The 15,275-nt window shown below is 48.4% G+C and overlaps 1 protein-coding gene and 1 long non-coding RNA gene across 5 annotated transcripts; both read left to right on the plus strand.

Annotated features, from left to right (window-relative positions):
- The first annotated feature begins 583 nt into the window (after window positions 1-583).
- On the plus strand, window positions 584-7,784 carry ADCYAP1 (adenylate cyclase activating polypeptide 1). Of its 4 annotated transcripts, none has more exons than XM_032703744.1 (5): window positions 584-705; window positions 2,081-2,188; window positions 4,124-4,258; window positions 4,753-4,848; window positions 5,708-6,134. In XM_032703744.1, the coding sequence occupies exons 2-5, from the start codon at window positions 2,088-2,090 to the stop codon at window positions 5,892-5,894; spliced, it is 519 nt and encodes a 172-aa protein (XP_032559635.1). In that variant the 5' UTR covers window positions 584-705; window positions 2,081-2,087; the 3' UTR covers window positions 5,895-6,134. The 4 variants fall into 4 exon arrangements, with proteins under 4 accessions (XP_032559635.1, XP_032559625.1, XP_032559608.1 ...); XM_032703734.1 differs by lacking the exon at window positions 584-705 and adding an exon at window positions 947-1,715; XM_032703717.1 differs by lacking the exons at window positions 584-705; window positions 2,081-2,188 and adding an exon at window positions 3,322-3,776 and having other exon boundaries at window positions 5,708-7,784.
- Window positions 7,785-12,301: 4,517 nt separating this feature from the next.
- LOC116794753 lies at window positions 12,302-14,342 on the plus strand. The gene is made up of 3 exons (XR_004359873.1): window positions 12,302-12,418; window positions 13,053-13,125; window positions 14,282-14,342. It is a non-coding gene; the product is annotated as an uncharacterized LOC116794753 (long non-coding RNA).
- Window positions 14,343-15,275: the final 933 nt, after the last annotated feature.

Genomic DNA, 15,275 nt, shown 5'->3' on the forward strand with positions numbered 1-15,275 from the left:
CTGGGAGCCCGCCGGTGGCCCGCGCCCGACGCAACACTTGGGGGGAAAATTATTTCGGCGGCAGGGAAGTCCCTAGAGAAGGGATTTCCTTCCCGGTCCCTCCGGCAAATCAACTTCTTTTTTTTTTTTTTTTTTTTTTTTTCCCCCTTATGGCGATGCTCTTCCCTCCCGCTCTGCCAAGCTCTGCGAGCTGCATATCTGTCTCTGCACAAGGCAGAGAGGAGGGGGAGGGTCGGGACAAGGCGTGAGCAGGAGGAAAGCCTCCCCCGCCGTCTCTGGCCAGTGCCGGCCGCGCGTGGGACCCTCCTTGCAGGGCGGCCGTGGGATTCATCCCTCACGCCCCACGGCTTCAATACACGCAGGGCGCTGCTGGTTTCCCCGGGGGGCGCCTTGCGTAATGGGAACAACACTAACATTCCTTAAAGCAAAAAAAAGAAAGGACTCGGGAAAAAAAAAAAAAAGGCGCTTGTATCCCCAAATCTCTGTGGAAGTGGGGGGTTCCGCACCAGGGCTGCTTCGCCTGCGCGCCCAGAGCCGGGTGGCTCCGCGGGGGCCTGTGGCCAGCGGCGGCCCCGTGCGGCGTCGTGGGCTGAGCTGGCCCCGCGGAAAGACCCGGAGCAAAGACGCGGGGAGCCCGACAAATCCGGGGACCCCCACTCCGCCCCAAACTGCCCTCCTCCCCCTCCTGGCCCCTTCCCATCTCAGGTAAAACTTTACCGTGGCGAACATCCTTTTAGATTTGTGGGATAGGTTGTGGGGGTTTTCTGCGTGTTTGTTTGGTTGTTGGGTTTGGTTGGGTTTTCTTTTTCTAATTTTTTTTTTGGGAGGGGGAAGAGGAAAGTGTGACTTGGTGTTTATGCGAAGCTTTATGACTCCTGATAAGCTCATTTTTGAGGACGACACAGAACTGTGTTCCTTGAGGAATTGGGGTGGTGACGTCTTTTCTGATACCCGATTATTACGTGACTGAGAAAAAAAAAGGCATTTGATTCATGAATAAAAATCCGGACACCACCACGGGGGCAACAAACAATATTGCCCGTCCTCTAAGGCAACAAGCAGGCAAATGTTTACGAAGAGGGCTCTTGCTGAAGCGGGGTGTTTGCAAAGATTTTCTTGCTAATTGCGTATCAGACGGAAGGCTGCGGAAGGCTGGTCAAGTTTGGAGCCACTGTGCAGGAAGAGAAGAAGAAGAGAAGGCTGAAGGCAGGCGCTCAGTGAGGGGAGAGATCTGGGGAAGACAACATCGCACGCAGCCAGCCCGCGGCTCCCGCCTCCGCTCCCTCCCGGGCTCGCTTGCTCTCTTCCCTCTTCTACGCTCCTTTCTCAGGCGACATATCGCTCCATCCCTCTTTCTCCCTTCCCTTGTAGACCCCACTCCAGATCTGTGCTGCTACCTGCAAACTTTTTTCCCTTTATCTTTTTTCTCCCCTTCCTCTTTCTCTTTTTCTTTTTGGAGTGAATTGCCCTAAAACCAGCAAACAACTAACTGCTGCCGTTTTTGCGTCTTCTGCATCTTGCGCGTTCTTCGCCCATCGGAGAGGCAATGCCACGAGGGTTTTAACTCCTTTCGGACGCCACTTGGGAGAGAGTTCGATTTTTCCCCCTCCCTATTTTGGGTCTTTTTTTTTTTTTTTTTTTTTTTTTTCCTCCAAGACCTGCCGGTTTAGTTTCGCAGTCAAACACTCTCAGTGCCGGGTGTCTAGAGTTTAATGGTAAGGACACGAGGCGGCTCTCCGGGCCTTTCCGCAGCGGTCCCGGGGAGGGCGGGCGGCCGGACACCGACGGGGCGGGCACCGGCGGCAGCGCTCTGCGTTGGGCACCCCTCCGTGCCTCTCCGTGCCGCTCAGCGTTAGCACCCGGCTGCCCAGGGCTCTTGTCCCTTGGAGACACGCTACCTCCCTTCTCGGCAGGCAAGGCCGGGGGCGTGGTGGGTCGTAGGGTGGTTTGTTTTCTTTTTTTTTGGTGGTGTTTTCTGTTTGGGTTTTGGTGTGGTTTTTTGGTGTTTTTTTTTTTTTTGTTGTTGTTTTTTTTTTTTTTTTTTTTTTTTGACAGCAGGTTTCCTTTTCCTCCCGCACAGAGTGGCAATGTGTAGCAAAGCGATCTTAGCACTCCTGGTCTATGGCATAATAATGCACTGCAGCGTCTACTGCTCACCTGCGGCCGGACTTCAGTACCCAGCGCTCAGGTAGGTCCGTCCCCTTTCCGGGGGCTCTGTCGGGACCCCTCCAGCCCCCCGCTGCCCCAGCTTAGCTAAGGACAACGGAATCTTACTGGGGAGAAAAGTGGAAGGGGATGTAGCGGGGAGTCATCAAAGGAAAACCCCTCCACTTAGGCTGTGTGCCCACCCCCTCCGCCCCGGCGTATGACCCCTCCCGGCTGCAGCACTGGCATCCCTCAGGGTCGCTCCCTGGGATCCCGGTGCTGTAAACCTGCGACCTCTTGTCCCCGGGAGTGGGGGACCTGCTCTGCTGCTTCTCGGCTGTAGCGGGCCGAGGTCCCTGCTGCATCCAGACGGCACCCAGCAGCTCCTCCCCACCTGCCCCTTGTCCTGCGGGGACCTCGGCCGCCTCCGGCTTCCCGCAGCTCGCCCAGGGTGAGCATCGCCTGTCCGGGTCAGGGGGAGTGGGGCGCGGGGACTGGTGCGCCGTTGTCTGCAAGCATGTGAGAGCTGTCATTGGAGCGGCATTGGAGCGGGTGGGAATTCAGTCTCTTTCCCTGTTTACCTGACTGTATACGACAGTCCTTCTCAAGAGGGAAGGGTGCTGGCACGAGGTTGTTTGGTTTTCTGTGTTGTTCGGAGTTGTCTTGCTGTGTGGGCTGATGCCTGTGCTGTCACTTTCCAACTGGGAGTCGTGGGCATTTGAACCCCACTGTGTTTGGGGCAGGAGTGGGGGACAAGTGGGGGACACCCAGAGGCATCGGCACAAGGGAGTATCCCACGCTGGACTGCGGCTGGGGGCGCAGGGTACGCGGTACGGGACGGCCGATGGCAGCCTCGTCCCACCCTGCTTGTCGCCTGTTTGGGTGACCGGTGTTGCTTGGCTTGGGGGGAGTTTGGGGTTCGGTGCTATCGGTGCTGTCGTCCTGCTCCACCGGCGCTTGGCTCTGTTCCGGCGTGCCCTGCGGGGGTCACTGCCGTGCGGCTCAGCTCTGAGCGCGGGGCGGGGGGGGAGGGGGGGAAGCCTGCCGGGCGCGCAAGTTTGTCCGAGGAGGGTGTCCTTTTTGGGGCTCCGAGGTGTCCTTGCAATAAACGGGAGCCTGTCGGGGCTGGTTCAGAGCAGCCCCGTTCATCTCCCTGGTCAGTGCGACTGGGGGGCAGCAGGCTCGGTGGCCTGCGGGGCCATTAACAGGCAGAAAGCCGGCATTCTTCATTCAAGCGCCTGAATTAGCAAGAGTGGAACACTTTAGCGGCATCTATTATTAATACCTCTGCTAAAGCTCACTGACAAAAATAGCTGCCTGTAACGTGCAATGACCTACATCGTACTGCAGAGAGGGAGGCAGAGAGCATGGGGGGCGGGGTGGGGCTGGGACACACGCAAAACTGGCGCGATCTCAAAGTGCAGAGCCACCGTTCAACGAAAAACAATCGGCGAAGCCCTCCCCGGCCCGGCGGGCGCTGCGAGGAGGAGCGGGGCGAGGCCCCCGGCCCCGGCGGCGAGGCTGGCACTCACCGCCCCGTCTCCGCCGCGGAGGCTGCTCGGCTCCCGCCCAGCCCCTGGCACACGAACGCGTGTGTGTGCGGCAGCCTGCGCGGGCGTGCGCTCCGCTCGGCAAGCACCAACCCTGGCTGTGGCAGAGAGGAGCTGTTTCTCGGGCCGGGGCGTGGGCCGGGGGGAGCGAGGGAGGGGGCAATGTTTGGGGGGTTTCTCGGAGCACGTCTGACGGCGGGTGTGTTCCCTCCTCCGCGGTCCTGCCCCGCAGAGGAGGCGGAGGGCGGGGATGGGGAGCGGGCGGGTGCAAGGAGGGGATGGGGGCAGTCGGACGGGGCTCCCGGGGTGCCCGGGTCGGCTCCGACGAAGGGTGGTCACCGACGCAGTCGGAAGCCGGTAGCGGGGAGTGGAGAGGAGCGCCTCGCGGAGCCCGGCTGACTCCTTCTCCTTGCTGCTTTCGTTGCCAGGCTGGAGGATGAAGTCTACGACGAGGACGGAAACACCCTGCAGGACTTCGCCTACGACCACGAACCCCTCGGCATAGCGAATCCGTCCTCCATGATCGGCGAGATGTACACCTTGTATTACCCACCGGAAAAGAGGTGACAGCAACTCGCGGGGTGTCAGGCGTGAATTTTGAGCCGGGAGCAAAACGGGTCTGACAGAGCCGATTGGGGGGAAAAAAAATAATAATGGTACTCAACAAGCCAACAGCAATAACATCAAAATAAAAATCCCGAACCCAAATAAACGACCACATTGCCCGGGTCCGGGTGCTCAGTGTAAAACCCAGAAGAAATGGAAAAGCCACCTTACCTCCAGCAGCACGGGGGAGGGAGCGGGGGAGCCACCCGCACCGGGGAGGGCTAGCGATGCTCCCGCAAACGGAGCAGAAATGCCCAGCCGGCGCGGAACCGAGCCAGCGCGACGGGGAGGGATCTGGGTGGGGACGAGGGGTCCCGGGGGACGCGGGGAGATGCCGCCCTCCGCTCGCCGGCGGGGAAGGATGGTCACCGTCATCGCCCGGGCTCCCGCAACCGGCTGCAGCCCGCTCCCGGGCCTCGTCGCTCACCCATGGGCTCTTCCCTCTGCCCAGGCACGCCGATGGGATCTTCAACAAAGCCTACAGGAAACTCCTGGGCCAGTTATCCGCCAGGAAATATCTGCACTCCCTGATGGCCAAGCGGGTCGGGTAAGGGTCTCTGCTTGCTCTTTTCCGCGGTGGGCGTTGGTGCTACTGGAGCGGAGGCGTTGAAAGGGCGGTGGCTGGGGAGAATAAGGCTGTCCCGGCCGGGGCCGGGAACGTGTTGCGCCCGCGGTGGGGCTGGGGGAGTCCGGCTCCCCAAGCCTCAGCCGCTCCTGGCCGTGGTTCCCGGCCGGCTCCCGGTCCGCTCTCGGCGCAGCGTGAGCCCGGTTGTCAGCTCAGGCGGTCGCGGAGGTTTGGTTGGGTTAATACGCTCGGGCATATAGATAGATAGATAGATAGAGATACACACGCGCTCTCACACACACACGTGTGTGTATCTATATCTATGTCTCTGTAATTTTTTATAATCAGCTGATTTAAAATTGAGAATTTGGGCAGCTTCCACGATTTGGTGGGGGGAGCAGTTTATGGGGAGCAATGACCGAGGGCGCGGCTGCAGAGGGGGTGGGGGGAACTTGGTTGCAGCCCGGCGCAGCCCCAGCTGGCGGGCGGGGCTCCCCGGGGCTCCCCGTCGCCAGCGGGGCAGGGGCGAGCCCGGTGCCACCCGCTGCCCTTCGGCAGAAGGTAACACGTTAATAAAGCCCCAGGGAGAGCAGCTTTCCAGGCCGCAATGAATAATTCATGGTGGGGAGATATTGTCTCTCCCGCCGCCGCCACTTGCGCGCACCGCGTCGGGAGCGGGTTTCGGCGCAGCCTTTGTCTCCCCGCGCATCTTACGCGCAACGTGTTGCGCCCGGGGCAGCGGGCGACGCGGGGCTGCGCAGGGCCGCAGGGCGGTGCGGAGGGGCGCGGAGGGGGGCGGAGCGGCCCCGCCTGATGCAGCTGTGCTTCTCGGTGCTTGCAGCGGTGCCAGCGGCGGCCTGGGGGACGAGGCGGAACCGCTGACCAAGCGGCACATAGACGGCATCTTCACGGACAGCTACAGCCGCTACCGGAAACAAATGGCTGTCAAGAAATACTTAGCAGCCGTCCTGGGGAAAAGGTATAAACAAAGAGTTAAAAACAAAGGACGCCGAGTAGCGTATTTGTAGCGATGTGAGTAACCAGCCACTCCTGTGTATACAAAGTCCTAAGGGAGAGAGAGAGAGAGAGAGAAAGAGAGAGAGAGAAAGAGAGAGAGAGAGAGAGAGATAAACCCAACAACAAGAACAAAAAAATCTAAACAAAAACAAAAGTCATTTCCAAACTGACTGAACAATCACCGCTCCTGTGTTATCTAAACATGTATTTATGTATGAAGTAAAGCCATTAAATGAATATTTTGATAATAATATTGTTTTTCTTTTGTACAAAAGCACTAGAGAAACGCACAGATCTACTTTGTGGACCAATCATTAAGTTATATATAATATATAAATATATATATATATACTACTAAGAATACTAAAGAACAATTCTTCATGAAAAGCCTGCACAAGAACAAGAATTCGCTGAGCTGTTTATGTTTTTATATAAAATAAATAGAAAAAAAAGACAATCATTGTTTTGAATATTACTCCTATTTTTGTAACAGAAATTAAAAGGATAGTATTTTTATCCGCAACAGGGTCGAAGACATTAATTATCACCATTTGCTACTGTACATAGAGAAGGATGACTTGCTCCCAAGGGAATTATGAGGAAATTGATTTGGGAGAATTGGTAAAGCAGATTCTTCCCCTAGTGAGTCTCAAGGCAGGCTCTTTTGCCACTAGCCTCTCTGATGGGGCAGAGTCCCCTTTCCTCTAGATTTCGATTATTTTTTTTCTCTCCTGCTTTATTTGATTCCAATTGTATCTGTGTTAGTGTCTCCTCAAACAATGAGCTTAGAGGATAATTCTCTTGCAAAAACAACAGCTCAATCCAAATTGTGCATCTCTGTTGCCTATTGGAGGGAGAAATAGTTACAAAAACCAAAACCAAAAGAACAATAGCAAAAATCAAATTAAAACTAAAGAAAGCCAAACTCTTAAACCCCAACCCCAAAATCCCGAGCCAGCAGCAAGGATAGTAAGTACTAAGCCCCGTGCACTGTTCTTCTGACTGGCTGGGCAGAGTTGCAGAACAAAGCCAAAGCGGAGACAGGACCCGTTTGGAAAGAGTGGGGAAGTGAGCGGGGGCGGCCCCCAGCGCGCCCCGGGGCCGGAGCTGGTACCGGAGCCGGTGCCGCAGGGTCGAGGTAAGACGAGGCGATCCCACCTCCGATCCGCTACCCAACTGCCCCGGGCAGCTCGGTACTGGACCTGGATGCAAAGTACAGTGTGTTACTCTCCAGTGCTGTCCATGCTTCTCATCATGTGTAATAATGAACAGGGTTCTTGCCTTTGCATTTTTCGGTCGGAGTTGCTCTTTTCTTTGATTGCTTTTTCTTGTAGACCCTCCCGCCTCTCATCCTCTCTTCGAACTTTTCTGAGCTCTGTTTAACCCACTTGAGTCACCTTTTTGGGTTATGTTCTTTTTGGAAAAAAAAAAAAAGATTGTGAACGCTCTCTCACTCCTTTGTTCTGTTTTATGCAAGCTCTTATTGTACAAGTTTAGGAACCCCTGTTGTAGCTACCACTAAAGAATTATGCACTACTACGAAAGTTTTTGTTCCTTGTTTATTGAGTTTGGAGGTAAAATGTATTTTTCTACATTCTGGCTTATTGCTTAGTAAAATTTATTTCATAAAACAAACTTTTGTCATAAAAGAATGTGTAGTGTTCACCTGTGGTCCGGTTTCTAACGAGATAAACCATTTTCACCTCATCTCTCTATGTACGGACTCCTATCTTACCTTCCACCTGGGGGCTGGTTCTGTCCCCTGCCTGGGCCGGGGGACGAAGGAGAACACGTAGGTACCAGTTTCCTTCCAGCTCACCACACAAACCTTACAGGAGTCTTTCCAAAGACACAACACGAGCCCCGCATCCAAGACGTCGGAAAAAAAAACCCGAAAAACCCCTGGCGGGTAAAACCCCTCCTTCCCAGGCCGGGAAGGGCCGCCGGGAGGAGCGGAGCAGGGAGGGCAGAACCCGGCGGGGCGGGCAGGCGCTGCCGGCACTGCCTGTCCGGGCTGCCCGCACTGCCGGCACCGCCCTGCCGGCCCTGCCGGGGCGGGCCCCCGGGGCGCAGGGACGCGGGGCGCAGTGTGCAGCTTTCGTGCCTTCTCTTCACCTTGTAAATCGCCACGAGTTCACGGATGGCTATTTAGTGGCCCTACGATGCTGCAACACATCGGCTTGCGTTTTAGTCGTCCTTCTGTTCTTTGGCCATGGGCAGAGTGCACTGTGTTTGTGTCGGCTGTGGTATAATGACATAGGGCTCTCGACGTTTTGTTTATGACCTTATCAGTTAGAGTTCAGTGGCTAGTCGCAAGCATTATGAAGTGATCGCCTAGGTTATTATCCTTTGTACGATTTCCTTTTTTTTTCTTTTTTCTTTTTTTTAGAAACGCCAACAGCCTTACCAAAATTTGAGCAGATTTGAGATACAGTCATAGTAGGTAGATATTAGTCTTGGAGAACTTTTGTGTGCAAATGAATATAAAAAGAACTTAAACAAAGTATTATTACACACATGATATCTATAACTAGGACTTTGATAACTGTTATATAAAGTGTGTAAAGTTTGTATTAATAAATTTTTGTAAACAATGCAATTTCGTCTAATGTTTGGGGGAGAGAAATCTAGAACCTAACAGTGAAAGCTGCATTTCATTTAATTTATTTTTTTTAAATTAGTTAATTTTTAAGCAGCGTTCTGCTGCAGTGTTTCATGCCTGGGATATCTTTTTATTAAGTCTCCACATTTTATCACCAGATGACCTCTAACATTTTTTATCGATGGTTACTACTCTGTTCGAGTAAACTAAACAGAACTGCTGAAGTAAAGAGCCTACTTCCACACACACCGGCTCAATAATACTCTCTAAAATATGCAAACCAAACTGGTCGGCGCCTATGGTCCATTCCTCTAACAATTCCTGTGCTTAGAAGCCGTTTATTTTAAGCAGAATCCCGTCTGTTTGATGAGATCTTCACCTAATCCGCTTTTAATGAACATTCTGTATGCGACAATGTGCTTCCAAGCGTCACTCGGCTTGAACAACGGCAGCATCTTTCTTTGGATTCAAGATACACTGAGCTGTCCTAAAAAAATTATACTGTAACACGACAAAGTGTTCCTTAGGTTTTACAGTGTAGTAGGTGTCTACAGCGAAAAAGCACAGGGTAGTTTGTCGGCACAAAGTGGAGGTCGGGATACCCAAACTTTCATCTTCATTTTAATTTAGCAATAGTTGTTTATGTTAATTATTTTTTATTGTAGCTCCAGCACTTTACTCAAATATGTGGGAAAGTATCAGCAATTTACTTTAAAGTAAACTCTACCTCTTTCTAAGATCATACAATTAAAAAACAAAGCACAGGAATTAAATGGCAATTTCCTAGCAATTGATTTTTCAAAACTCTTAAGTCCAGAATTTGAAACAGGCTGGTCATATCCTCTCTGCCATGTATTCACTTTCTAAGCTATTTCAACAACAGAATTTTACTGATTAACTGGACAACACCAGAGAATGTAGAAAACTGATGGCATCAGTGTTATGTGTTAGGAATTACTGAAAAGTCAGATAAAAGTGCTCATTAAATACAGATCAGGTGAGAAGAATGAAAGAAAAATTCCAAAACATACCTGTTGGGGGGGGGGGAGAGGACAGCGATTTCCCAGACTTATAGCATAACAAAATCCAGCCACCAGCATACAACAAAAAACTGCTCATAGGTTTATTCAGTAATTATGCAGTGCTGAGACATATAAACACACTACATTTCCATTTCCTGTCTATCAAAATTGAAAATGTGATTAAGACATCCTAGCTAAAGACCATCGTGGTATTGGTAGCTTGAGAAGGAAGCTTAGGATCGGTCCACCTGAAATATAAGGTCTTCATGAAGTCCTGGAACTTGTTGAAGATGCAAATTCTGCTGTAAATCACATAGAGATGGTCCTAGCCTCGCTCTACTCAAATTCCTCTTTACCAAATCGAATACAGTTTTATGAAGAAGCTCAGCTCTGTTCCCATTGATTTAAACTGCCACCTGGAAATTGTGCAATGCCGAGTATTACAGCATGAGTTTTGTGGGCATTACTGGTGTTCTGTGTGCCGCTATATGACTAGCAGCAGAAATGGATAAAGCCAGCTGAGGAAACAAGAATGACTAGACAAGACATGGCTTTGGAGCCTCATATTGTATAAACCTCCTCACATTCAGTCAAAATAATAAACTCCAGTCAATTAGTAAAGGAAGCTGAACAGAGCAGGCAGACTGCTCCAGATTCCAACCCCAGGAAATGTGGTACAACACCATATCTGTCACAGAGCTACATAGGTCACCAAAACCAGAAAAGCCAGTTTCTGTAGAGCCCTGTTTTTAACCCAGCTGTAGCCAACATCTGCCTTTCACAAGATGAGCTTATGAGGCTGTTGACCTCCTCTCCATATGCCTTTGGAGCCTTTCAGTCTTCTTCAAAACACAGTCTTCTTCATGTATCGTCTGTATATGTTTTCACCTAGAGTTAAGGAAAATAGAAAATCAGAAGGAAATTTGATCTTTTGTGGGCTTGCTACTTGATATTTTTGCAGCTTACTCTCCCCTTATAGAATAAATAATTTAGCCTTTCTTCAAGAAAAACCTTCAGGGGAAAGCACATATCTGAAAAATGTAAGGACCTCATTCTTAGCCTCTTGAAGTACATGTCTTCTGAACTACATTCATGGATTTTTAAGACCCAAGGGGACTCTTATGATCATCTACTCTCTTTTAGATAATACAGGGCATAGGATTTCATGGAGTCCTTCATTTAGCATTTCATTTCTGAGTGAGCTGTTCTGTATGACAGCAGTATTGATTGCAAAGCTTGCATGGATGGCAAATTTACTGGATAAGTTGTTCCAAATGTGGCAGTTTAGCACTCCGTTCCTTGTCTCAGTTTGTCTCATTTTTGAGTCCAGGAGATTTGTAACCTGCTGAAGAATCTCTAATGCCTGTGGATTTCCCTCTGCATGTAGGTAGTCCTAGGCAGAGATTTACTCTCCTCTGTGACCTTTCTTTGAGGTAGTAAGGTTGATCTTTAAGTGCTCAGCATGAGGAAGATTTTCCACAGGTGGCACTATTTCTGAACTATTTGTATTTATTAACACCCTTGCTAAACTGTTGAGACTAGAAATGATTACATTACCTAGCAGTGATCACCTTGAGGATATGACAAAAAGTAGTAACTTTCCTCTTCTTCGTCAGGGAATGCTCATTGCTAACTAGGGTTGCATTTGCCCTCTTGGCCATTTTGTCCTGCTGTGAGATCATGATCTGCTCATAATCCTCTCCCACAGCTAGCTTCTTTTCCAGATGATTACTTCACATGCACAGAAGCCATGGCCTGGAAGTGACCAACTGGTTCTTGGTACCTATTTTGTAGTGTTTCGTGTTATGTTGTGTTAAAACCTTTTTTTTTTTTTCAGATATTTTACCTTATTGAGCTACTATTCTGGGAATAATTCCTTTCTTTTCCTGCACAACAACCATGCTTTGTTATCTCAGCTGTTATCTGGCACCCATTTCTACCACCTTTAGAAAGTGTAGACACATTACATCAATGCTGCTTGAGTATTTGTGCATTGTGATACATGGACCCAATTCAGCTGCGATGTAGATCTGTATAATAATTCCAAAGAAGGATTTGACCCAGCTATAAGTGCAAATCCTGGGACAGAGCAAGTAGAAATGACTTGTAGCAGGCCTCTAGATCTCCTTCTTTTTGCTCTTGGGTTCCTAGAGGCAATCCCATCCTGGCATAGCTGAGGTCCCATTCATTCTAAACCTGTGTGGGACATTTGGAAGTGCTTTTTGGTAAAACCATGGCTCAGTTACTTACCTGGAATATGCACAGAAGAGAAGTAGTACATGATGCATTAGAGGTAATGTGGTTGAACTGCTAAACCTAATGAATCTTTTGAAATAATTAGTTAATTGGCTTTTGATAAGACTTATCTAAATGTAAAAATGGGATTTAGCTTTGAACAGGGATATTTGAGCACCAAAAATATGCCAGTTTAAAAGCAGTGAAGGCAAGTTATGTTTACCATTTATGCAAGAGTGTTTTGATACTTCAATAATGAAATATCTAGGAGAAATAGATGTATTGATTTCTGAAACAGTATAATTTATTTATGAGAGAGAAGATCTCTTTCTCTTCAGGCTCTGAGGTCATTTTCAGGCATTCTACTTCTAAAAGAATGTCATGGAGATTTTTGACAGTATGAAATAGAGGAGTGCAACAGAAAAACGACAGTCACTTCTAATTCTTCTGTGATGTCCTCCAGTGTCTCAATACCAGGATGTCATAGAACCATAGAATATACTGAGTTGGAAGGGACCCATCAAGATCATTGAGTCCAACATCTGACCCTGTGCAGGACACCCCAAAAATCCACACCATGTGCCTGAGAGTGTTGTCAAAATGCCCCTTGAAGTGCAAGCTTAGTGCCGTGACCACTTCCCTGGGGAGCCTGTTCCAATAGTCAACTACTCTCCAGGTGAAAAACTGTTTCTTGATATCTAACCTAAATCTCCCCTGACTCAGCTTCATGATGTTTCATTGAGTCCTGTTACAAGAGTGAAGAGATTGGTACTTACCCCTCTCCTTCCCCTCTTGAGGATGTTGAAGACCACAGGGAGGTCTCTCCTCCATTTCCTCTTTTTCAGGCTGAACAAACCAAGTGATCTCAGCCACTCCTTATAAGGTTTCCCCTCCAGACCCTTTACCATCCTCATGACCCTCCTTTGGACACTCTTTAATAGCTTAGTGTAATTTTTATCTTGTAGTACCCAAAGCTGCATGCAGCACTCTAGGTGAGGCTGTGCTAGTGCAGAGAAGAGCAGGACAATCACCTCCTTTGACCTGCTGGCTATGCTGTGCCTGATCCACCCCGGGACACTGTTGGCCCTCCTGGCTGCCATGGCACGCTACTGACTTATGTTCAACTTGTCATTGACTAGGACCCCCAGGTCCCTTTCTGCAGCATTGTTCTTAAGCCCAGTCTGTACATACATCAAGGGTTGCCCCACTGCAGGTACAGAATCCAGCACTTTCCCTTGTTGAAATTCATCTGGTTGGTGATTGCCTGTCCCTCTAATTTGTCAATCCCTCTAATTTGCCATCTTCCACAGGCATCCAGGTAGGACCTTGTTTTTCTCATTTGCTGGATCAGCCATTTGGGAGTTAAGGGCCTGCTGATTTCAGGTGGGTGTTGAAAGATTTAAACAAAAATAATGTATTTTTTTTCCTCTCTGCTATACGTTTCTGAAAGTCACGTACTTTGTCTTCTGATTCTTTGCTCACATCAGAAAGGTTGGTCAGCATCATGTCCTGTCCCTTTTAGCAGGATTAATATGCTTCTCTGATAGCATATATCCATTTTGGTATGCATATTTATAGATGTAGAGGGCAGACTGAGGAAACAGTTGCCCAGGCTAAAGGGTTTGCCATTCAAGAATTGACAACAAATCTAAATATATATTTATTTTGGACAGATTAGATTAGACTCAGCCTATGGCTGGTCTCTGTTTTGACATTTATCTCCATGGTGAGAAGAATGGTTACTTTTGAGTGGTAGAGTTATGAATAAATGACTGCCTTTCCCTCAGGAGTGAAGATTAGTGTCACAAGAAATCAGCCGTCATGTATGTTATATGCTGAATGTGTACTCTCTCAGCTCCCACTGCTTGGATGGGATTGAAACTTTCCTGACAGTTTGAGAGAATGAAGAGTGCTTGGGCGTTGTGGCAATCAGGCTGCTCTGAAAATGGTTAAACTTTTAATCAGTTGTGAGCTCTTATGTCACCAGAAAAATAACAATATACGTAAATAAAATTGCAAAAATAGCACAAAGAAATCGTTCTCTCCCTTGCTATGTATATATATGCATATGTGCATATACATACACATATTTCTTAAGCAGACAAAAATGAGAGCACATTCAAGTTCCGATATTTATGTATTGGCCATAGCTAAACTTAGACACAACATCTAATTTACACTGACGTCTTTCTTTAACAAGTTTTGTAAGAGGAATGATTTAAGTTCAAGGAAGTGCACTGAGTCATCTGCACGGTGGGCCAGTGGCTGAGCTAAGTTTAGAATCAAGGGGAAGTTTGGATCTTCTGGCTCCAAGTTTCTCCTTTTACACCTCTACTTTTCTCAAACATTCTCACTGCTTAAAAAAAAGGACATTTTCTGCACAATTTCTATTCTTTCCTTACTTGATTTTTTAATGTATCCTTGGTTCTTTGGTCTTCTATAGTAAATCAGAAAGTTTAGTTTAATGAGCTATTCAAGTTTTTAAAATTGGGTTAGCTGATGAGCTTGCAGATAGTACCTTGTGACATCTCTGTTTCAGGAGTGCTGAGATTAAAAAGCATAAATGAAAAACCTGACGTCTGGTCAAGTGATGAAGCTGAGCAAGGCCAATCCAGGACAGCCATCCCATTACAACCTCTGTTGCTACTTGTTTGGTATAAAACTACACATAGTCATTCTCCTCAGCCCTCTTTCCTCCAGAGACTTTCTGTGGGCCAATGAGTTTCCTGCCAGACCAAGGGTGTCACGCAGTTTATGGCACATCATGCCCTGTGAGGAATCCAGCTCATTCCTCCACTGAGAGACACCTCTGAAAACACACTCATGGCCAGAACAAGGGAAGACCAGAGCACTTTCTCCATAAATGAGCTGCAGCCAGGCTGCTTCCAGCAGGTTATGAGCCTGCCTCCTCTGTGGCAAACGTGGGATGCAGTTCTTGTGCAATGTGGGTTAGAGCTTCATGTGCCCCTCTACGCTCTTCGGGCACCTTTCCCCAGCACATCCCAACAGATATTATAAGGCACAACCTATCAAATGGTTAATCTGCTGCTACAAATCAAATGGTTAATCTGCTGTTGTACAACTTCTATACATTTTATTTACTTTTTTTTTTTCCTGGCTCAGCAAATATACAAAGACTAAGGAAGACTGGCCAGACTCTAAGACTATGTATGTTTAGTAATTTCTGGTGTCTCTAGCTGATTTGGTGCATTGCTGTGTTTTGCATCAGGAAAGAGTCATGATGTAGCTAAGAGGTGATTAAGCTCAGGAATTTGTGTAGCATACTGTATGCAGGCAAGTGGAACATTTATACTGAAAGGAAGCAGTTTTCTGATTGCATTTCGCTTTGCTATAATAAAATGTAGTTAATTTTTATAACAGTTTCATTTTATTCTAGTTATACTGTAATGACAGCCTTATTACACCACTGTTTATGCTTTTTTTAAGCTTAGTCATTGTTTAATCTTATGAACAGAGAGTCAACTTCATGCTTGATATTTGCTGCAGCTCACACTACTGAGCCCTAACACTAT

Source organism: Chiroxiphia lanceolata, chromosome 1 (assembly GCF_009829145.1).
Source record: "Chiroxiphia lanceolata isolate bChiLan1 chromosome 1, bChiLan1.pri, whole genome shotgun sequence".
Lineage (NCBI taxonomy): Eukaryota > Metazoa > Chordata > Aves > Passeriformes > Pipridae > Chiroxiphia > Chiroxiphia lanceolata.

What these genes read in the sequence shown, in the direction of transcription:
- ADCYAP1 (XM_032703717.1), top strand. Translation starts at nt 3,475, where the DNA reads ATGACCTACATCGTACTGCAGAGAGGGAGGCAGAGAGCATGGGGGGCG. An exon ending in GCGGGCGTGCGCTCCGCTCG is followed by an intron (nt 3,777 to 4,123) that starts GCAAGCACCAAC and finishes TTTCGTTGCCAG; the next exon opens with GCTGGAGGATGAAGTCTACG. An exon ending in TATTACCCACCGGAAAAGAG is followed by an intron (nt 4,259 to 4,752) that starts GTGACAGCAACT and finishes CCCTCTGCCCAG; the next exon opens with GCACGCCGATGGGATCTTCA.